Here is a 24,270-nt window from a genome sequence, read left to right as displayed (position 1 = left end):
TGAATCCTTATCCTTTCCAGTCAATTTGAGAATGTCATTCACACATGCCAATTAAAAATAATTACAGTTAGAATAAAAAATATTGCAATGTTTGTGATTAACTATCTGGAAAAACAAATAGACCTAGAAACAGAAACCAATGTCTCCATGTAGTGACAAGCCCGAACCTGCAGATATAGCTCATAAACAAGGACACCTTTATGAGAAAAAAGCAGAAAGACATGTTCTTTAGAAAATAAAGTCACTGTAGCAAAATTATTTGACCAGAGACACTTTTAAATGTCAGAATCTGTGTACAAATTCCAACTCCCAAGATAATCACAGGGATGTATTTTACAAAAAAACAGTAACCTGTTAATAAAAGTTTTGAGCCAAATAAAATGAACCAGGAAGAGGCAAGAAATGCAATGAGTCATTAGTGACACAATGAAAGTATATTTGATTGGCTAGGCTGCCATAAACTTTAGTGTTGGCACGATATCTGACATTGCGCAAAAAAAGAGCCGTGGCGTCTCCATTCTGTTCGTGATCCATGGCTCGTTGCTCAGTGACGTATAATCGATTGTTCTTTAACGATTACCCTGGTCTACTCGGTGGAAAAACGGAGAGAGAGAGTCAGAAGCAGTCGGTACGAAGTGACCGAAACATTTAAACCAGAAGTCGCAAGAAAGGTAAGCGCTATGAAAATGCATTTTGTGTTATTTAGCACACAGACTCAGGAACTATCTGACAACTGGCATACCAAGTAAATCTGTTTTATGATTGTTCGATGGTTTGGCTTCCTCGCTTTTTTACTCTGGGATTATGTCACGTTTCAAGATTTCAAAGTTAGCATAACACATCTCAGTCGTTTGAAAGTTGCTAGCTAGCTAGCTAATTAGTTACCCAGGTATTTACAACAGTCCGTTGTCTGCTGGTTTGTTGATATATGATAAGTAACATTATGATAATGGTCAAACTGTATCTTAACGGTACGACATTTCGGAAGCTAATTAGTCTGGGTAATTTATCTTGAAAAACTAAAAAAATACAGCAAATGCTAGCCAAATGAACGTTAGTTTGCTAGACTAATGAAAAGTGTTTGCTATTGTTAATCCGCATCATCAATCTAACTGGTTTGCTATGAAAGGAAAATAGCCAGTGCTAGTCAGTTAGAGCAGTTACAGGACTGCCAGCTAACGTAAAGAAGCACACAGGTAAATTAGCGAAACGATGTGTTATGGTAATACAGGGCGTGAAACGGAAGAACAGGCAGCCAATGCAGACGTGCGTGTGAGTGTGTAACGTTTGTTTTGTTTACTTGCTTTTTAATGTTTTTTTTTTTTTTTTTTTTTTTTTTTTTTTGGGAAGGAGGTTATTAAAAATGAACAGCCTTGAACTGATTTATCACGCGCACATATGTTGTGTCATGTCATTGAAGTTGCAGTTCATGCTCTGGGTTTTTAATGTATGTAATTTCAATTTTACTGTGTTTTCTATTGGCACAGACAGCTTTTACATACAATTAAGGATATTCAGGTATTTACCTAAGTTTCTGAAGATTGTCGACATTACAGTGGCTTGCACAGATTGTTAATGGTTTCAATTAAAGCAAGAAAGTACTCTTCAAATGACCTCAGAAGCAGCGTGGATAGCGACGTTCTGTGCCCTGAGTTTGAACGTGTCTGTGTTACCCGATTATTCTTAAAGTAGGCTAACGTTTGACTGGTTTTCGGTTGGAGCCGTTGGGACGTGGGAAGGAACGAGATACTGGCATGATATTAAAATCACGTAAGCAGAGCTATATTGCGCTTTTGTGGTTTTGACAAGGGCGCAACTTTATTTTGAATTCTGGGAGGGTTGAAATACACAGAGCTCGAGAACTGCATCCCTCTAGGGGGATCCAGCGGCATAAACCCCCACCCCACGAAGATTTTTTTAAGGAACAGCTGTGAACTATTTCTGGCGAATTCTAAGGGGGAAATACTTCAGACTGCTGATCAGTATATCCCAATGACAACATGATTCAATGATTTAAAAAAAAAAATATTTAAATATGGAGCTTGTGTTCTGATGTCAAGTTTCATCACTTGTGGTTAAACCAGTGGTTCCCAAAGTGAGGGATGCAGAGGTAGTAGCCTATTAATACCTGTATAGAGGTATGTCAGTAGGTGCACCATATTAAATAGTGTACAAATCAGTCAATTATTGTTGGATTAAAAGTGTATGATGGTTGCTTTAAATCATTGAAGAGATTTATTGACAAGGAGGAGCCAGATTTTTGGTTATATATTATATGGTTTCAACTCTCTTTGTCAAATGAGCCAGTAGTTATGATTTTTTGAATATTGCAGGTTCAGAAGATGGTTATATCATCACTATGTGGCCAGTTTATTTCAAGATCACTGAGTAGCCTTTCAGACATACCTTTTATTGTGTTCTAAGGTATGGAAAAGGTAGCCAAAAAACTGTCCTTGAAATGGAATACCTACCCATCTCTTGCCTTGGACACCCCTCTCTTAACGGTCAGTAATGGAAACTACAACCAGATTATTTCTGTCAAAAACCACTACATTTAATTTATTTAGCAGATGGTGTTTTCCAGAGCAACTTACAATACAGGAGAACAAAGGTACTTTCACCTGATATACATGATTAATTAATTCAGACTGGACTAACAACATTCTCAGACCAGGCAGTATAGGCAATGTACTATTACTAAATTGCTAAGGTAGGTCAACTCTGCAAAGCAAGAACCAAAATTCAAATCCAAAACATATTTAAGCCTGTAACAAGGCCTAAGAACAACAAGTGCGCCAACATGTTTATGGTGCTCCCAAGCTCTAAACGACCCAAAACGTTGGGTGTTCTCTACGTGAATCGAGATCAACCTCCATAGCCTAAGTTGGACAGCAGTCTTCGGCGGGTCTGGCTTTGAAATCCTTGTCGTGTGCACCCAGAGCTCTGTTTGACCAGCAGAGAGGGCAGTTAGCCTGATTTTCAGTCCGGTCTTTACTTGCTGGAATCTATGCTTCTGCAGAGAGACGAGAGGAGACAACAAATTTTTCGAAGATGTTCCCCTGATTTTCAGCAGCTGGGAGATGCCAACAGTAGACATTTAAAAAAAACCGTGCAGTTTTCTGTCTTGTGTCATCTCATTGCGTCTTCATTCCAATTCAGGGCTTCCTTTGGGGCTTAGCAATACAATCGCCAGGTGCGATGGAAAATGTTTGTGTCTTCTATGATAAGTATGCAGAATTGTGTAGAATATGAAGATTGTGTCACTTAAATTATGGTGCTACCAGGCCATTGAGTCTGTGCTCTGAACTTGCCTTTGAAGTAGTTACCTGGTGTAATGGCAAAAGGTGAATGGAAAATTTAAACTGCAATGTTGACAGTGTTAATCTCTTCAGTGGCCTGTTGTCCTGTCAGAATGGAGTGTTATGCTTTGTAGTCCTAAAACCACAGAAGGGAGTTTTTTTTTTTTTTTTTGAGCCATGGGTTCCCTTGGCAGATTTCCTACGCTTTTTTCCCCCAAAGGAGTTTCGTTTTCTGTAGAAAATAAGGTCTGTGTTAACGTAAGCCTATTGAAACTACAACAATGGTCGCATTCTGGCAACTGCCACTCAAGTTTGCCGCTTGTTAGCAACTAGCTTTTTAAAAGCACATAACGGCTTCAAATTTAACGGTTGAGATATTAATAGGTGTAATTTGTCTTGTAGAACAAAACGTGAAACTCTCTCAGGCTCACGTCCACCACAGACATTATTTTCCTCTGAAAACGAAATCCCTACGGGGGGAAAAAAGCATTGGAAATCTGCCAAGGGAACCCAGCGCGGAAGAAACTTCCGAGACGTCATCACTGTAACACTCTATTTTTGGCTGTTTTTGCTGGAACGGTCTTGTTCTCTGGTTCAATTATGACATCACTGAGTGGGTGTGGCATGTTGCCCCTGGTTGCTCATAAGCTGTCAAGACCAGCTAATGATTTGATTTCTGTGGTGGTCCAGGTTGGCCTATATTGCATTGTTACCAGTGCTTGTTCTTGTGCATTCGGATAGACTACGAGACGTTGGCTAACGTTTCCTGCGCTGACACATGATAGCAGTTTGGCAGGACTCTGCGTAAACAGATTAGCCTGGGCTCTGTATGTTCACAGTTCTCTTTCTGTAGGCCCAGATTCACTTAACCTTACCTTCCCCAGTAAACATTAAACGGAATAAACAGCCCAGTGCCGTGCCAACTGCCGTTAGCCAAATTTTTATTTATTTATTTTTTCCCTGACAGTTCCCTGTCATGTAATTAAAATAAACAGTAAATGGAAACTCTCATTTGAAAAGGCAGCTTATGTTGGCCAATCAACGCTGCCATGAACTGGGTAAGCTTGTTTATTTATTTTTTGATATTTTCAGAGCTGCACAATATGGGTTCATGCAACTCTATAAAAGCATCAGGCAGGGCAGCCAAGCCTGACATTTCTCCAAGCGATGTTTCTTTGGTTTATGCATTTATAAGTGTCAAAGAGGCCGATGTGTTGTTCACCTCGCGAATAAATATTAATGCTGTTTGGAGTTCTTTTATTCTATTGAAGAGCTGCCCTGCCAAGTGAATACTTCAGAAGAATTGAATTGTGCGTTTTAAAAAAAAGCTGATGTATTCATTTGGCCAAACACAACTGAAGCACACAATCTTTTTTAGTTTCTTTTCTTTATCAACATTTTACTAATGTACTTGCATTATAATTTCATTATCCTATGGGATTTATTGCACTGGGCCCCACTACAGCTACATAGACCTATGTGTATTCAGGCCTGGTCAAAGTAATTACCAAACAATGGTGTGTTCTTTCATCACATAGCTAACTAATGCCGTAGCAGATGAACTCTTTGTTTGAGCAGAACTGTGTGAAAGGTGAGCGTTGAAGCTTTGCGATTATGAGTCTAAACAATCGCTGCATTTTTTTCTGTGGGTCTCATGCAGATAAAGTAAAAATTTCACGGCTGTCGGAACCCGCTGCCATGTGCTCCTCTCCTGTTACCATGGGAACGGTGGGGCTGAATGTCCAGCTGGCTTCGTGCGTCCTTTCAGTGCGTCTCTTCTCAAACGGACGCGCGTTACGTTTGGCGTGACGTTAACGCTGAAGGTCACAGGTTCGATTCCCCCGTGTAAGACACTGCCGATGTACCCTTGAGCAAGGTACTTAACCTGCATCGCTTCAATGTAGGCCTATGTCCAGCTGTGTAAACGGATGCAGTGTAAATGCTATGTAGAATGTTGTGTAAGTCGCTCTGGATAAGAGCGTCTGCTAAATGCCTGTAATGTAATGTAATATGCCTGTAATGTAACATAATGTACAGTTCGTGCCATTTCTGCTTTTGAGAGTTCAAGAAGGCCAGCGTCTTTCTGCTACAGACTGCATGCAGCCATGGGCTGGTCATTATTATGGCGAGCCTAGTCGTGCTGCTTATTTCCCAAAGCCACCGTAAGGCAGAAAAGAAATTTCAGCGTGTTTGATTATTAGTTATTAACTTATGAAAGGATTTATGGGGAAAAATAAGAGCCAGACGGTGTCATCTGCTCACCCCAGTATGTTCAGTGTGTGTTGTAGACATCATCGGGAAATGACTGCGATTAAGAGGCTTTTCAGAGCATCTGATTTGTGAGTTCACTAAATCCCTCCGTCGTTTCCTTTGAGGATAAGACCTTGCGTTGATTGTCAGTGTTTCTTGCGGGCGGCAGCAGCGTGTGACTGGAGACTGTTGGGAAGGCAAAGCTGCTAATCGCCTCGAGCGTCTGCCTGGCATCAGAAAGATGAAGAAGATGATTTTATTAAATCAGAGATCAGGTCCTTAATGTGTCTGCCGCTCGGTAATGAGCTGGTCACTGTGGGTTTGAGAGACCTCTGTCAGTTAGGCATTGGATGGTTACCATAGTTTCCTTTGCTTCCAGCGTTAAGCTGGGGTGTTTGTGAACGGGCTGGGGTAATTCCAAGCGTCACCCTCTATCCGTCTCCCTCTCTCTCCCCCCCCCCCCCCCCCCTCCTCGCCTCCCTCTGTCTCTTTCACTCTCTATCTATTCTTGCATTCTATGCCCCCCAGCACGGATCAGATCAGAACTATAGCCCTGTGCTTTCTCTGTCTCTCTCTCGCTCTAACCCCCCTCTCTCTCCCATTCTCACACTCCTCCCCCCCTTTGCTCTGCCTCACCCCTGTCTGCTCTCCCCCTCTCTGTCTCTGTCTCACCACCGTCTCTCTCATCTTCCTCTCTCTCTCTGTCTCTCCCTCCCTCCCTCTCTCTCTCTCACTCAACCCCTTCTGTTCTCTTCCTCTCTCTGTCTCTCTCTCCCTTTCTCACACTCCCCCCCTTTGCTCTGCTCTGTCTCACCCCTGTCTGCTCTCCCCCTCTCTGTCTCTGTCTCACCACCGTCTCTCTCATCTTCCTCTCTCCCTCTCTCTGTCTCTCTCCCTCCCTCCCTCTCTCTCTCTCTCTCTCTCACTCAACCCCTTCTGTTCTCTTCCTCTCTCTGTCTCTCTCTCCCTTTCTCACACTCCCCCCCTTTGCTCTGCTCTGTCTCACCCCTGTCTGCTCTCCCCCTCTCTGTCTCTGTCTCACCACCGTCTCTCTCATCTTCCTCTCTCCCTCTCTCTGTCTCTCTCCCTCCCTCTCTCTCTCTCTCACTCACTCAACCCCTTCGGTTCTCTTCCTCTCTCTGTCTCTCTCTCCCTCCCTCTCTCTCTCTCTCACTCACTCAACCCCTTCGGTTCTCTTCCTCTCTCTGTCTCTCTCCCCCGCTCTCTCACCCCCCCCCCCCCCTCTCTCTCACCCCCCCCCCCCTCCCTCCCCCCCCCCCCCCCGCCCCATAGTTATTCTCTGCAGCGCACAGCTGAGTTTGACAGGCAGGTAAGTAGCGTTCAGCGCTGCTCAGGCCCTCACGTTGGCGGGTTGGCGGCTCCGCTGGCGTTTTTTTTGGTCCCGCTTTTTGACGGTACGAGACCGCGCTTCATTCTTGCGCTTCTGCCATGGCGACAGATTGCCTTGTTGCATCAACTTAACGGTGGATTGAGTCAGTAGCAGGCGACTGCACCCGGCTGCAGCGTGTGACAGAAGGTTTGGGGAAAGCGACTCGTGTTGGTGTGTGAAGTTTGGGGAAAGCGACTCCTGTTGGTGTGTGAAGTTTGGGGAAAGCGACTCCTGTCGGTGTGTGAAGTTTGGGGAAAGCGACTCGTGTTGGTGTGTGAAGTTTGGGGAAAGCGACTCCTGTTGGTGTGTGAAGTTTGGGATTGGGGTGACATCGAGCGGAGGGGAGCCGCAGGTGTCTGGCCGGGGACGGTCGTACCTGCGCCACGGCGCGTTCTACGCCTGTTTGCAGAGCGCAGATAACGGCCGGGCCGATCCGCCGCACGGCTGACTGATGTTTGCCGTTGCCAAGGTAGCGTGCGCGCGCGACGGCGTGGATCAATAGGAAGTGATGAGATGACTCTTGTTGGGCTTTGTGTGTTTTTCCATCGCGTACGAGTTACGAACGCTCGCTTTCATCAATTAATCCTGAGGGATGAAATAGCCTATTTATTTCTGTCTTTTTTAGCTTCACGGCGAATACGAGGATCCTGTTCTGCTCTGCCCCCCCCCCAAAAAAAGCTATTTATAGGGAGTGTCCAGCCCCCCGCCCCACCCCCCCCCCCATGCCCCAGGCTTCACTTCAATTATTCAGCATGGAAATAACTTCAGTATTTTCGCCTGAAGGAGCTCTGTAATGGTTTGTGCCAAGCATGGAACACGGCCAGAAAAATTGCTTATGAACGTGGGTTATGATGTTATGCTAGGCGTGTGCTGAATCTCCTGGAGGCAAATTACCGTTGTCGTTATTTTTCCAATTCATTGAGATGAGCAGAAAATGGCGGGGAGAAGGCCTGAGTTCTGCTTTAAGGTTTTCAGTAACTGTTCAAGTGATAGAAGTATCACAGCGTGGCACAAGGCAATGAAGTCTTTCTTTTAAGGATTAAACGGGTTATTTAGAGATTTGGTTGTGTTTAGCATAAGCAGTGAGCTTTGGGAAGGGTGTGGCAGCATTCTCCTTGTCATGTAGTTTTTTGAAAATTGCTCAGGGCTTGAACATTATGACCGAGAACCGGTTTAACGTTGGATTGAACTTGAATTAGAGGAGGACAAGGAGTCCGGTTGCTCTCAGAAACCCTTCAGATGCACCAAACGGTGCGTCGAAGGTCACCAGCTGTGAGAAACCTCTCCACAGACCAAACAGTGTAAGTATCTGAGTCGCAAACATAGGGGCGACATAGCTCAGGAGGTAAGAGCGGTTGTCTGGCAGTCAGAGGATTGCCGTTTCGATCCCCGCCCTGGGCATGTCGAAGTGTCCCTGAGCAAGACACCTAACCCCTAACTGCTCTGGCGAATGAGAGGCATCAATTGTAAAGCGCTTTGGATAAAAGCGCTATATAAATGCAGTCCATTTACCATTTACCATTCGCAAAAACGAACGCATGTAGTCTTACTTGGTGCTATTGGAACGGGATTGATTTAATGTTATCTCAGTTAAAATAATGTTTTTACCTTTCTTCTGTCAGAACAGTTATGCATAGATGGAGGAGACTGCTATCCGCCAGTAGTGTGGCATGATTGATTCTCTGTCTAACTTGGTAGATGCGGACATGTCTTTGGCTTGTGTAGCCTGCATAAATACAATTGCGTATCCTGTTACGACACTACTACATAGGTGAGTGGCTATGGGGTGCAGATATCCTGAGTTCTGTGTGTGTGCTAGGGCCTTAAAACTGCTTGGTGTGCAGTGGTAAGAGACAAAGAGGAATGCCAGGTAAAAATGACTGCAATTTATTGTTCAGTGTGTCTAGTAATGATGACAATATACAATGGTGCAAAGTGTGAGTGGTGAAATGGCCCTGCGCGTAAATGGAGTGTTGAGGAGAACCTGAACCATTGCACCTTTCCCCTTATATACAAAACGATCAAAGCAAAACACCAAGTCATCAAGTAACGACACAATCAAGCCAAAACAGTATAGATCAGTGATCCTGCTTGCACCACCTCTGTAAGCTTATCACACCGGGTTAACCTTTGTATCTGGCTGGGTGCTGACCCATAGGTATCAAGATCTTTAGTCAGCACCCTACCACGACAGACACCAACTTCCCCATGACATCTGTTGATCCCTGATACAAAACATGATTATATTGTATTGTGGAGAACCTAAAGTTTACAAAATGCTGATCCAATCAGATGTTTTGCAACTGTCTTTTTCCCACAGCGTGCAGGAACTGCCACCATGGGCTATGCATGGAAAATTGTGGTCACTCACTCACGGACGACCTGAGAGGGACGTTTGGTGGGACGCATGCGCAGGTGGTGCTTCGTTTAGTAGGACGCATGCGCAGGTGCATCTCCCAAAATCACCACTTCGAACGGCACAAGATTTTTAAGCACACCTTTATCGCCTAACGTTACTTTAGCTAACCCTAAAATGTTAGCATTTCGCCTACTTTAGTTAACCTACTTAGCGCGTACCACCGATACAGATGTATGGACACACAGAGGACAACAAATAACGTTACAGAGGTGACATGCCATAGCTAGCTAGCTAAATAGTTAGCCAAGTTGTACTCATGACACTTTGTACAGGGACACTTTGCGCTGTGGGTCTGGACGGTTTTGTCCTTATCACCACACTTGCTGACTCCTTGTCAGCTCAGTAAACAGTCTGTTTTCCTTTGGGGGTCTGATAAGAAGCAGACTTCTGTGAACTGCCCTACGTTGCCAAAAATTCGACAAACTGAGGGACTTTTTTTGTGGAACCGTTTTGTTTCACCGGACTGATGAATTAACGACAACTTTTATCGTTGAGCCAGCTTAACTCACCTGTCAGACCTGTCTGCTTACCTGAGGAGGTGGGGATGCTTTTAACTGAAATGCTTGGCTCTGTTGGATGTGGATGCAGTGGAATACACACTGGTTTTGTGGGGTCTGTGGATGCAGTGGAATACACACTGGTTTTGTGGGGTCTGTGGATGCAGCGGAATACACACGGGTGTTGTGGGGTCTGTGGATGCAGTGGAATACACACAGGCTTTGTGGGGTCTGTGGATGCAGTGGAATACACACAGGTTTTGTGGGGTCTGTGGATGCAGTGGAATACACACAGGCTTTGTGGGGTCTGTGGATGCAGAGGAATACATACAGGCTTTGTGGGGTCTGTGGATGCAGAGGAATACACACAGGCTTTGTGGGGTCTGTGGATGCAGTGGAATACACACAGGTTTTGTGGGGTCCGTGGATTCTGCGTCCTCATTGGCTCTGTAAACACAGCCGTGACGCATTTCCTTCTGGGGCCGTTTTCATGCTCATGCTCAATTAACCACTGACAGGGCGGCCGTGATGTCATCATCTGTGGCTGCTTGGGTCAGTGCTGATTTTCTCCCCTCTGGGATTTTCTTTCTCAGACCCCCACCCCTCTCCACACACACACACACACACTACACACGCATGCACACACAAACGCATGCACACACTAGACACGTACACACACGCACGTATACACACGTGCACACACACACGCATGTAGTAAACACGTATGCATACACACACATACACACACACAAATGCATGCACGGTCCCACACACACACACACACAAATGCATGCACGGTCCCACGCACGCACACACTAGACACGTGTGTACACACACACACACACACTAGACACACGTATGCACACGCGTACACACATAGACACACATACATGTGCACACACAGACAGACAGACATGCACACACACACACATGCACTCGCAAGCAGACACACATACTATGCACATGCGCACACCAACACAAACACACACAACTACACACACTAGACACGTACACACGCACGCACACACACAATAGTGCAGTACTTCTGCCTCTGGAAAAGACGCAGAAGAATGACACAGGAGGTTTAGTATTCTGCTCGGCTCGTGTAATACGGACCGTGAGAAACCTTTGACGGACAGCCTAATTAATCAGAGTGCAAACGGCAGCTGACAGCGGGGTGAACCCGGACCAGTCATCTCGCATAATGCCGTCGCTCAGGTGCATTTACTGCGCGATCCTTACTGTGAAGAGCTTTTACATAACCGAGCTGACATGTTGTAACACCTAAACAGATGTAAACGGATACCAACCTAATTAACCGTTATATCAGGGTTAAGGAACTGGCCGTGTAACCTGAAGGTCACAGGTTCGATTCCCCAGTAGGAATCTGCCGTTGTACCCTCTAGCAAGGTACTTAACCTGCATTGCTTCAGTATATACCCAGCTGAATAAATGAATGGAACGTAAATGGTACATAAAAAGTTGAGTAAGTCGCTCAGGATAAGAGCGTCTGCTAAATGCCTGTAATGTAATGAAAATTGTCAGCTGCAGAATTCTTTTTTTTTTTTTTTTTTTTTTGAAATACTCTTACTTCCCAAGATTAGGCTACATTAGTTCCTTTGCATCGATGAAGATTTTTTGTTTGCTGCAGGCTTTTTAAACTAAAATGAGCTGTTTATCATCGGTGACTGCAACAGACATTTCTCACAGCCAGCAGGTCCTATGTCCTCGAAACATCCCGATTCATGCAGAAGTGATTTTGTGCGGCCTTTGGCTGTTTTTCTGAGTGTTAGCCCCAGGTGTGGAGCAGCGTGAGGTCACTGTTTTGTCATGGGGAACACAAATTGGGCGGTGACCCGCGACTGCGAGGGCATTGGCTCCAGGCGAGCGGTCTGGACGTGTTCGACTGCTTTCCACGTGACGTCTCGGCATGCCAGAACACGGGCTAGTCAGAGCACGGCTAGCCAGAACACGGGCTAGTCAGAGCACGGCTAGCCACAGCACGGGCTAGTCAGAGCATGGCTAGCCACAGCACGGGCTAGTCAGAGCACGGCTAGCCACAGCACGGGCTAGTCAGAGCACGGCTAGCCACAGCACGGGCTAGTCAGAGCACGGCTAGCCAGAATACGGGCTAGTCAGAGCACGGCTAGCCACAGCACGGGCTAGTCAGAGCACGGCTAGCCACAGCACGGGCTAGTCAGAGCACGGCTAGCCACAGCACGGGCTAGTCAGAGCACGGCTAGCCACAGCACGGGCTAGTCAGAGCACGACTAGCCACAGCACGGGCTAGTCAGAGCACGGCTAGCCACAGCACGGGCTAGCCAGAACACGGGCTAGTCAGAGCACGACTAGTCAGAACATGGGCTAGCCATAACACAGGATAGCCAGAACACGGGCTAGCCAGAACACGTTTCCCTACTGGAAAAACCTCCCTCCGCTGCTGGTTGTTTAGCCTGAATGCTAGCCGCTCCTGACACAGAAGCCATTTTATTTGCCTCGTATTCATGAAAGGTACAAGATGACTGCAGAAGATTTTGGATTCATGTAGTGTTGCCTCATTTTTGTATTTTTTCAGTGCTGCCTGGAGTTAGAGAGCAAAAATAATTGACTTTTTTTTTTTTTACTTTCATGTGCTTTCAGTTCTGCCCCAGAAAAATTGTCAAAAATTAGAAATGAAACGTAAAACTCACTCCCCTCTGTGCTCTTTTGCAGAGGGTATGGGAGTGATTTCTCACCAATGTTAGTAAGATTCTTCCATCTTAAAATGTCTGTATTTCTAAGAATTATCACAGTTCTGCTAATCACAGTTTTTTCAAATCAGTGAATGGATTGCCGGGAGTTGTCCTTAATTTGGCACGTCACAGTTTGTGTGTGAGTGCATTTATGAAAAGGTAGATAATTCCGTGTAGCCATTCAAAGCTATTATGAGCAGCGTATCAAGTGCCCCAGTCTGAGGGCTGTGTTGGGACATTGTTAAAATAGACTATGGCTGTGTTTTTAAATTTTTTAAAGGCTGACTATGCTTATTGTTTTACTTTATTTTACAGTTTTAGCAGGCTCCACATTGAGCCATTATCTACCAGCTTTGTATGTATTCTGTTTTATTTAATTCGTTTTCTTTCTTGCAACAGGAAGTTGGAGCTTTCTGTGGTCAGTAAGTCTCCGCTGCTTTGCTTGTAGCGGTTTCAGTTGCTGTAGGATGATCCTGAGTGGTGGGTTATCAGTGTGGCTTGGGCTATGTGCATTCATGCGAGGCTCTGATTGGACCAGGGCATAGCCTATGTAGTGCCTCCGTTTTACACTGTCAGGGCTAAACCAACGGCTGAATTTAGGTGGGGGTGGCAATCAAATGAGGGTGCTGAAAGCTTGCATGTTTACAAAGTGAAATTTCATTATTTCATAAAAATGCATTGAAACCTGTAAAGTATTAATACGCTGTAACAGTCTTGCCAGCGTTATTTAACTGGTTATTATTATTTTTTAATGTAAAAAGTAGCCATGTTACCCTGCTCCTGTTGAATGGCTGAAGCTAAGGAAGTGTGGGCTTGGTTAGTACTTGGATGGGAGACCACCTGGGAAAACTGTGTTCCAGCTGGAGATGGTGCTGGTGGGCCACTAGGGGGCAATCTTCCCTCTGGCCAAATTAACCCCAATGCCCCAGTGCAGTGATGGGGACACTGTGCTGTAGGAGACACCATCTTTTGGGTTAGATGTTAAACCTAAACCTAATCAATCCTCCAGTTTAATTTGCTATAAGTTGTTCGCTCCCTCTCCACCTTAGCTAATGTGTGGTGAGTGTTTAGGTGCAAAATGGCTACCGTGCATCACCCAGGTGGGTGTCTAGCATTGGTGGTGGTTGAAGCGAGTTTCTCCCTTATCACTGTAAAGTGTATTTAGCCTGAGAAAAGCACTATGTAAATGCTAGGTATTATTATTATTATTTAATTTTTTGCAATAAAAAATAATAAGTTCTACTGCTAGATTGAAAAGTCTTTTACAGTGAAAGCACTTCTCCCTGTATCACAAGCCTTTTTTCTTGTAACTTGGTTTTAACCAGGGCATGAACTTCTAATGGAACCTTGTGCTGTGTTGAGGTAAGAGCAAAATTTAGCTTTTTTCAGCCAGCGGCAGGTTCCATGTTGGAAGAAAGATGATATGTTGAAAAGGACATCATACCTGCGGTGAAATATAATCATGGAACTTTTGTGTTATCAGGTTGTCTTGTGTCTCCGGGTCCTGGGGCTTTTTTGGTCAGGTTCGTGGAATTAGTGAGCTTTACCAAGGACCAAGACTCAAAGCTGGGCTCCGTTCTGTAGCACAGTGGAGTTATAGACAGTTGCTTTCCAGATGGTGGGCAAAGTATCAAGAGTGGGTGCCAGTAATATTCACATTTATCTTTTTGGAAAAGAAAATTATCACTTGAGGCAAACAAAACCTTTTCACTGAATAATTACATTAGTGTGTTAGTTTGCACCTTTGTTTTTGAGTGTACACTATAGCTCATTGCCTGTGTTTATTTCGTACAGACATTTTCGGTCACTTTCTTTAAAGGTGTCAGTGAGTATAGACCTGACAGCATTATGGATAAAATGAATTAATTATGACGTACCATTTTTTTTACACGGACTAATGACAACATGGCATATTTGTGAAAACACTTTTCCTTATTCATAACGTAGTCTAAAGCAATAAATAAATAAATAAATAATACGAAAGGAGGGCGAACTGTTCTCTTCCCTTAAAAAAGTTACTTTTTCGAACATTATGCGTAACAACTTGGCCCCCAGGGAATAGCCTTGACGGGCGATTTTCTTATTTAGATTTATTCAGTTCTAGAGCGCTGATCTGCCTGCTGCTTAAACCGGGCTCGTGCTGAAGGACTTCACGCGCATATTTCTGGCAGTTTGCTCAAGGCTGAACTGTCAGAATGCTGAAAGGCAGGGAGGCAGGCGAGTGTTTTCCCTGGATACTTGATAAATCCCATTTTATAATTTAAAAGTTAAATTATTGGTCAGTTGTTTGACGTATTTCTGCAGATTGACAGTTAATTCAGGCCCCAACCATGTTAATAATGCCGTGTGTAGCCTCAATAGTCCTTAGTACAGAACAAAAAACGAACGCTTAACCTTGAATTATAATTACTTTCATTCAAATGACGTTGATTCAAATAGGTCGCTGCTACGATGATTGGTAGCTTTGTAGTGTTATTCTACAAATCGTCTAGCTATACATTTCTTTAATTAAACAAAGCAGCTTGGCTAATTAACCCCTGCCAAATGACCCGCGAGCGTATCTGTCGTGTGCACTTCGGCACTTTATCTACGAACTCAATATTGTGATCACTGCCCAGTATCAAGGTCCGTATCAGTACCTTTCTACCAAAATAGTATGCCATATAAAATTTGTCGTCATCAGTTTTTTACGTTCGTATACGCAGTTGGGTATATGATTAAGTTTAATGCATTAGAAATTAATTTCATGATTGTTTTAATGACGTTAGTCTGAAACGGGTCCATTTCGACTTTAAGATAACAGGAGGGTTAAAATTGTACTTTTTGCGTAAAACTTCATAGCGCCAGCCACTGCGCTTCTGTGTCTGCTTTCTGGTGATCATTAGCCTAAACCTGTGGACAGAACAAGAGTTGTTGTTTTTTTTTTGTTTTTTTTACACGGCGTGTATGGCATCAGGTTGTATTTTTCCGCAATCCTGACGGCGAACAAATGGATACAGTTGTGGGGGGGAATCCTCTTTGCTGCGAAAGCTCTTATTGGATTACTGCGCGCGACTGTGGCTACCCTTTATCTGTCACCGACTGGCTCCGCATTTCAGTAACCACGCGCTGCCGTGCCTCGCGCGGCACCACAGACTGTATTTATGCGCTTTGAATTAAAATAAGCCGGGGGGAAATAAAGGATAATAAATATCCTCTACGCGGACCTCTGGTGATGGTGCTAATGGATTGGGCTCAGCACGAGGAGGGCTGTCGCTTGCGTGATTAAAAGAGGGCCAGCGGAGACTTGCAGAAAGCTTGAAGTCGCGGAGTTAGTCATCCACCGTCTGTTTCTGTCTTCGCAGGTTGTGAATGAATCCCGATGCTGCATCTGGTATAGCCTACGCCGCTCTGGTGTGTTGAAGAAGCGGTAACCTACAGACCCCGCAGATCCTCCACGCCACCACCCAAACGCAGGCGTGGGAAGGGTTCGCTGACCATCCTGTCACATCGCATCTTGATTTGCCTGCACTGGACTGGACGTCGACAATAAGGAGAGTGGAAAGTCGCTGTTTGTGGGCACTTGTAACGGGAGCGCAAGAGGGAGGGGGTGGGAGGTAAACGGGGGAGTCCCGCCTCTGGTGTTCTGTGGGAAAACAAAAGAGCGCCTGCCTCTATCGCACGTACCGGATGGACTGAGGAGAGCTGCCAGGAGAACAAGGAAACCCTCGGTCTCGGTGCCCGGATTGATGCCGTTTCTGCTGCCGGGCTCCCTGTAACCGTCAGATCCACCGCTGATAGTAGCCAGCAGCGCGGCGTCGTTCTTCTGCGAGCAGGCCACCAGACACGGGGCTAGACGCTATGGGAGTCCTCATTTGCAGTATGGTGGCGCTCGCTCTCATCTGCCAAAGCCATAGCCTGGGCGCGAAGGACCCACTGCACAGATTTAAACGGTAAGACGGTTTTGTTTCCCAGTTCAGCGCCCTGTTGCGGACAGAACCTCGCGGTAAGACAGAATAAAAAATCGGGCAGTGCAAAGTGCGCACTGGTTTATTTACCGCCTGGAAGTGCAGTTGTAAACATTTTTGTCCAGGTTCGGGTTTAAACGACTTTTTTAAAACTAAAGTTGTAGATGCACTTACAGGTGATTACGAACGCGGAAAATGCAGTTGCCTTGTAAAGTGCAGTTCGTAGCCTAATATAATTCCGATGACGTTTTAAGGTGAGACGGACCACCCGCTGTTCGTCGGAAAATGTAAAGCAAATCGAGTTTTAAAAGATACAGTACGCTGTCTCTTTGTGAAGATAATATTTACATATTACGGTTAAACGTCGTTTTAAATTTAGATTTAAATTTTGTTCCCATCAATAAAGACTTAAGGGGGAAATAGACACAGTAATCAAGCTTTTTAAGGCTTAGAGTCTGACGTTTTATGTGTTAAATTAGGCACGTTTGCAGTTAAATGCGTGTGTACAAAGAACAGGCTTGTTTTAATTGCACATTGTTTACAGTGAACAGTGTTCATCCTCCTCTTCTTAATGATGCTTCACCTGAAGCCTGAGCTGAAATCCATGTTTGATGTGCTCTCCGCGCTAGCCACTGGCTGTATTTGCTCTAGTATTTGAGTAAATTCGTTAGTCTGTGTGACAAAAGGGAAATCACTTTTTGTGTCATTTGTGTCCCACAGGTATCAGGAAAGTAGCTACTCCGATCCTAACGAGTGCTCCAAAACGAGACCAGCCCTAATCCTCGCCAATCCAAACAATTTCTCCCTGGACATTCGAATGCCTTCTGTCATTCCTACCGCGGTAAGTGTGCCTACAACAACAGAACGAACACTGACGCAAAAAACAAAGCGCACTGAAATTCAAACGCAGAATTCTGTGGTCGTGTTGCACCTGTCAATGCATTTAATTTATTGAGATTAGCATACAGAAATTGGTATTGAGCGTGAGAGTGTTTGGTGATGGATGGATACTTTCTGTTTTTGGAGTCGGTCAGTGAACCCCTTTCGGATGTAATTGAGTTAAATCCACACTCTGGCATCTAACGCCCGGTGTCCTAGGGGGGAAATTTGCTGTTGGCTTCTGATGCAGCGCGTACGTATGAAAGCACAGATGGAGGGGGAGAGATAGGGCGCCTGTGGAAGGAATGTTTGGGATGGAGGGCGATGCCGTGCTTAATGCGCTTATATCCCACGGTTAATGTTATAAATATGAGGAGCCATTGATTGCGCTGCGTGTGTGCAGACTTGTATCGATCCTACACTAATTTAGCCATTAGCGAGCAGAGTGAGTCACTGTTGCAGATGCACAGATACAACCCCCTGGCTCTGGGCTGCTTTGCTTTGGAAGAGCAGTTGAGTTCGTGCCTTGAAATGGGGGGAGGGGGGGGAGGGGGGGGGGGGGGTAGGTTCTGGGCAGGTTCTGGGCGGTTCTGGGCGAGATATCTTTTTTTTTTTTGTTATTGCGTGAAGGCAATCGACGCAGAAAAGGAAGCGCGTTTTTTAATTGAGATCTCGTCCTCTGGATCCTTGACCCTTTTTCATTGGCGCGCGGAAGTTGGGCGACGCGGTTGGTGGAGCGCGGGCTATTATTATTCCCGGTGTCGGGCTGTGAGTCATCGGCGGGTGATTCATCACGGGCCCGCGCTGATAACTCTACTGAAAGGATTATGCGCTTGTAACATCGCGCAAAAACAAGATTTAAACTCCAACGGTCAGCTTAAAGTATAAATTGCTCTATTGCTCACTGATGGATGCCCTCACACTGGCTAAAGAGATTATCATCAGAGTAATTTTACTGAATATTATTATTATTATCATTATTATTATTATTATTACATTAAATTTACATTTATTATTTAATGTGTTACTGTGTAGCCTTCAGTACGACCAGAAAAAGAAACGTTGGCCTTCATATACTAATGTGCTGTGGTCAGTTTGTGGCCTACAGAAAACTACAAAGAAAAAACAGATGAAACCTCTATTCTAACGTAGGTTAACACTGTAGATTCCAGTAATATATAATATATAGATAGATTCCAAAATAATATTATAAAGACGCAGAAGGTGTGAAGCCACATGGCAGCATAACCAGTCTGCAGAACTGAGGTGTTGTGAGACGGGCCTTGTCATCAGTCACAAAAGCAGGGCATCTGGTGGGCTTTTTGATTTCCCAGCCATCAACTCCAGTTTGGCAATTTATTTAACTGGGGGGGGGGGGGGGGGGGTAGTTTTAATGACACCATAACCACTCTAAGACACTGTAGCCTGTCATATCCTTCCCAGCACTGAGCACTGAATGGGAATAATGCTAATGTGTTGCTAATGACTATTTCCCAGCCCTGCCATTGTAATATTTATATTGGCTGCTGGCGGGAGCGTAATTCAAGCTACGGGTACCCAACGACTTCCTAGGAATTCTGGCCAGTCAGTTGTCCGCAATAATGTCGCCAGTAATCAATTTTAGTGATGCGTTGAGAAGATGCAAAGCTTGTGCGTTCACTTAAAATAACTGCCTGAGGATTTGCACCAGTGCATCCCGCCCCCGTGCCCCCCCCCCCCCCCCCCGTCACCCCAGGATGGCCACGCCCAGCTGTGTGTGTACGCACACCCCCCCCCCCCCAGGATGGCCACGCCCAGCTGTGTGTGTGCGCACGCCCAGCGATGCACTGATTCACAGAGGTGAAGAAATCAATTTGACCGTGTTGGTCACCCTGCACCCACACCCCTTTGAATAGAACGGAATAAAGCTTTCACTGTCCAAACAAGGCTGGAAAATGCCCTTTGGCCTCATCTCGAGAGCATTAAAAACAGATCACGAATCACAAAAAAAACCTGTGGTGGTACATAAAACATGGCTGCTTAGAAAAATATATCCTATCAAAAGATAGCCGTTTGTGTCCTATTGAGTCGGTGTATTTCATTAGGGACGACTGACCTTTTGTACAGGTGACGTGTTGCCAATGGCGATTTGAAACGACGTCCAGAATAGAGAATTTTACAGTCAGAATGGAGAGAGTAAACCTCTTCCTGTGTGTTCCCTGTGGGGATGTCTTCCTTGCCACTGTTGCACCAGGCTTGTGTTTGTTGGGTTTTTAGGCTGGGATTTTGCCATTCTGTGTGTTACAGCAGTATGTTTTTGTTTTGATTTCGTCTGAATATGCTCCCTTCCCAGGGACTTTGGAAATGAGAACTGGTGTCGATTTTTTAAATTGTATTTTTATTTTTTCCTCTGATTTTTCCATTACCCTCTTAACCGTGCCCTGTTCCTCACCAGAGGAACATAATGGGCGCCAGCCGACTCAGCCGAAACGTCAGACTGCGGTGCACTGAACTGCTCTTTGTGCTGGAAGGTTCTGAAGTGGCACCAGTCGGTGTGCCCTGCCAGGGTAACTGCCCCACCCACGCACACTGAAATCAAATGCTAACGGCTAATGGTTCGGCACAGCGAATGGTATGAGTAGGGCAGTCTCGCTCAAGTTTAGCCCTCAAGGCATGTAGCGCTGCTGGCTTTTCGCCGCTACCCCGATAGCTAATTGATCGATTTACGCCACTAATTGGCGGGAGATTTAAGGCACCTGGTGTCCCAGGTCTAAATCGGTCCTGATTAGAGGGGAAGGCTGAACACCAGCAGCGCTTCTGCCCCCGGGGACCAGATTTGAGCTTCCCCGGGGTGTTATTCTTTAGCGACACTAATGAGTTTGGGTTTTTGAAGTCGTTCGGCGAGACGTGAAATGAAATGATAGAACAGGACCCGCCCCGGCGTCTTTCCCTGCAGCGGCGTCTGCTCTCAGGGAAACGGCGACGGGGGCCATCGGTGCAGATCTCGGGGACAGATGCTGTGCACCTAAACTGTGTTCTGGAGACGCTGTGGGGCGGGCACAGGCTCGGGTAGCAGGGGTCCCGGGTTCGAGCCTCCGATTGGGCTGCTTAATCAGCTGACTGCAGTCGGGGCGTGCGCGGTGCTGGGACAGAGCTGACCCCCGTCCCACCAGGGTTCGGGGCGGGGGGGGGGGGGGGGGGCTTCACTCGGTCCGGGCCGGCTTGCGCTCACAGGCTAAAGGCTGTCTCTCCTCCAATCAGCAGAAGCCTCTCTCCCCGAGCCTCTCTGCACAGAGTGTAATAATAATAAAACTTTATTTACACAGTGGCTCAAAGCGGCTCAGAGTGCTTGGTGATAGTGTAATAAAATAGCACTTAAAGTAAGAAGCAGAATGTAAAATAGGTGTGTGCTCTTGGGCAGGTGAATCCAGGGAGAATGTGGGATTTTCGCTGCTGGGGGGGGGGGGGGGGGGGACGAGGCAAGGCTGTGAGCTTAGAGGCTGTGAGTCACGACTGACCGCGCCAAACCGGGGGGGAGGGGGGTGCTGGAGAAAAAAGAATTCTAAAATTAAAATGGGTGAAATTATAAATATGAAGTCAAGCATTTCCTCTAAGCAGGTGGAAGCACGTTGATGGTTGATGGTCAGCCGTTGCTCGTCTGGGTTCACGGGTTGGGGTGAAATGAGCAACTTTAATCTTTATCTGCACTTTATTTAAGCTATAACCATTTGAGCTCTCCCTGGAGATGTCCCTCTCAGGGGACCGTGGTAAACACACGCTGGTTAGCAGCATTAGCAGCACCACACTGGTTAGCATCGCCACGCTAGTTAGCAGCGCCATACTGGTTAGCAGCATTAGCAGCACCACACTGGTTAGCAGCGCCATACTGGCTAGCAGCATTAGCAGCACCACACTGGTTAGCAGCGCCATACTGGCTAGCAGCATTAGCAGCACCACACTGGTTAGCAGCGCCATACTGGCTAGCAGCATTAGCAGCACCACACTGGTTAGCAGCGCCATACTGGTTAGCAGCGCCATACTGGTTAGCAGCATTAGCAGCACCACACTGGTTAGCAGCGCCATACTGGCTAGCAGCATTAGCAGCACCACACTGGTTAGCAGCGCCATACTGGCTAGCAGCATTAGCAGCACCACACTAGTTAGCAGCGCCGCGCAGGTTAGGAGCACCACACTGGTTAGCAACATTGCGCTGGTTAGCAGCATTAGCAGCACCACACTAGTGAGCAGCGCCGTGCAGGTTAGCAGCACCACACTGGTTAGCAGCACCACGCTGGTTAGCAGCACCACACTGGTTAGCAGCACCACACTGGTTAGCAGCACACTGGTTAGCAGCATCGCGCTGGTTAGCACCACACTGGTTAGCAGCACACTGGTTAGCAGCATCGCGCTGGTTAGCAGCACACTGGTTAGCCACACCAGGAGAGAGGAGCGGTGATCTGGCCTCTCTGGTGGAGGTGCTGATATACGACTGAGCGGCAAATGAAAGGGCAAACGGCAGCTAAAAAACCATCAGCCATGTCTGAGCAATCACTGGCCTTCCCCCATAATCATTTCCTGTCATGTTTATGATAAAATGTGTCAGTTAACAACGCTCACATCGGAGAATTGATTTTCTTTCTTCTTTTTTTTTTATACACCCCCCTCCCCACTCAAAAAAAAAAAAAATGTTCACATCGCGTGCTGTTGTTTTTGAGGACTATATTGGTGACAGACATGTAATTGTGGAGCAGTGTGGTGGTGTTTCTGCTTAAGATTAGGGTGTCCTCGTAATGAGGTGGTAAAAAAAAAAAAAAAAGAAAAGAAAAAAAGCTCTGGGATATAGAGAGAGCCTTCTGTCACCACCGCTCAAGGATTAAGTGTATTGTCTTCTCTCCTGTTAAGACACACATTTCTGTCGATGCTCGCCCTGCGTTGTGTAAGGTCAGAGTTCACACCTAGTCATGCGTTAGACTGTGACCAGAGAGGGATTAAGGAGGCTCTTCTTGGCTTCTGACCCACCGACCCCCAGCCGCCCCCCCCCCCCCCCCCCCCCCCCACACCCCCGCTTGAATCACTCCTGGGACCGGGCCTTTGTGATGGTTGCGTAAAGACGGGGTTTTTTTCTCCCTGTGTGAAACCACCGAGCTGCCAGTTGCGTGTGGAGGTGAATTACAACACCGCTGACCAATAAACCAGCGTACTGACGCTGCCGCCTGCTGGGTTTCTGCCCGGTTTGAGCAAACAGAGATTAAACATTGTGTGTGTTTGTCTGAATATTGGGGCTGGGTATTGTCAGGTGCCTCACGATACAGTACATATCCCAATACAAGACAAAATACACATCCCAATGCAAGACATAGTACCTATCCCAATACACCATACACTACATATCCCGATACAGTACATATCTCTACACGATTCTGAAGAGGTTTTTTTTAAACCAAATTGAATGATATTGAGGAAAACAACACTGAGTACAACAGTTCTTTATTGTGAACAGTAAAAGTAATAAAAATAAATAAATACCATGAAATGCCAGACAAGACGAACAAAACAATATAGTTTCAGTGAGCTCCCACGCAGTACATTACAAAGAAAATGGTTTTGAATGCATTTAGTTGTCTCTCTTAAACTGAAAACAACACCTCATTGTTAACACAAATGTGCATGGTTCATATAAATGTAAAACAACCATAAACATATTTGTATGGCAATTGCTGTGTCAATAAATGAATTGTCAAGTCACAATATTGCTGCATCAACATTTTTAAATGCGTGCATTTCAATGATAGATGTGTTAGTTTCGTGTGTAATAGTGACTGTATTTTAAAATGTCTAGGCGCAAATACATATGCAAGCGGCTTTCCTAATGAATGGGTTGATGGATGAACACGTCTGGGTGCAGATACATATATAAGTGGCTGCTCTTGTGAATGGGTTGATGGGTAAACAAACGCTGGGCTGGAGCTTTGCTGTCTGACAGAATAATTAACAAGCTCCCGGGGTTGTCGGGCGGGCGTTTGAGAAGCGAACGCTCTTCCAGACGGGGTAATTAAAGCGGGGGGGGTCGCTGAGGGGGGTTTCTGACGGGGCCCTCTTGTGTCGTTGCAGTCGGAGTCGTACTTGTGCGTGGCCGTCCCGGTGCCCACGGGGAGGGAGTCCTACGTAGGTGAGTATCCTCGACGGACCACCGCCTGTTCCTCCTCTCGTTTTTTAAAATATTCTCTCTCCCCGCTCCGACCGCCCCCCTCTTACAGAAACGGTGGCGTGTTCCCGTCACCGCGGTGACGTCAAGGGACTGTAAGGTGCAGGCCCAGTGCTGCAAAAAAAAAATTGAGTTCAGCAGTCAGAAAAAGGTTCAGGATTTTTGCTAAAGACAAGAAAGAAAAACAAAATCTAAATCTGGCCCCTGACCGTGTTGGAATGGAGTTGTTGTGTGTCCTTCCATGGCGTGACTGGAGTACTCCTTTCGCCGAATGAGCTCAGTTTCACATGAATATTGCCGTTGTTAAGAGTGCTCGAAGTCCTGAATCATTTTGAGGTGAGATTGCTGTTGCCGTGGGCAACCCTCTCTTCATAAGAGCACCGGGAGTTTGGGTGGCTCCCACAGGAACACGCTGACCCCCTTTTGGCGAAGACGCTCTTCCACGACCGCCAGCGTGTTTGAGGGAGGAGGGCCCTGTTTGTTCAGCTCGGGCCTGCTCGAGATTAGCTCCTCCATTAACTGTCACGGGCGACACAATGAAGGAAAAGTGCATTTCCAAGGCCGTTAAGTCATACTTGACAAGCGCCGTGTCGGTGAAAGGCAAAGAAAGCCGCCAAACTGATACCGCCATAGATCATCTCCTGTCGGCACCCTGAAAAACTCAGTGGCACCT

General features: G+C 46.1%; 1 protein-coding gene across 3 annotated transcripts in view; it reads left to right on the top strand.

Annotated features, from left to right (window-relative positions):
* The first annotated feature begins 515 nt into the window (after positions 1 to 515).
* Positions 516 to 24,270, top strand: part of pam (peptidylglycine alpha-amidating monooxygenase) — an 82,693-nt gene continuing 58,938 nt past the window's right edge. For 2 of the 3 annotated variants that reach the window (XM_035391021.1, XM_035391019.1), the window contains exons 1-4: positions 516 to 671; positions 15,932 to 16,519; positions 17,255 to 17,375; positions 23,504 to 23,561. In XM_035391021.1, coding sequence (XP_035246912.1) covers positions 16,428 to 16,519; positions 17,255 to 17,375; positions 23,504 to 23,561 — 271 coding nt within the window. In that variant the 5' untranslated portion in view covers positions 516 to 671; positions 15,932 to 16,427. Of the gene's footprint in view, positions 672 to 15,514; positions 16,520 to 17,254; positions 17,376 to 23,503; positions 23,562 to 24,270 lie in introns of those variants that run through there. The other variant, XM_035391020.1, reaches the window with a different exon arrangement.

Source organism: Anguilla anguilla, chromosome 14 (genome assembly GCF_013347855.1).
Source record: "Anguilla anguilla isolate fAngAng1 chromosome 14, fAngAng1.pri, whole genome shotgun sequence".
Taxonomy (NCBI): Eukaryota; Metazoa; Chordata; class Actinopteri; order Anguilliformes; family Anguillidae; genus Anguilla; species Anguilla anguilla.
This window is presented reverse-complemented; position numbering and strand designations above follow the sequence as displayed.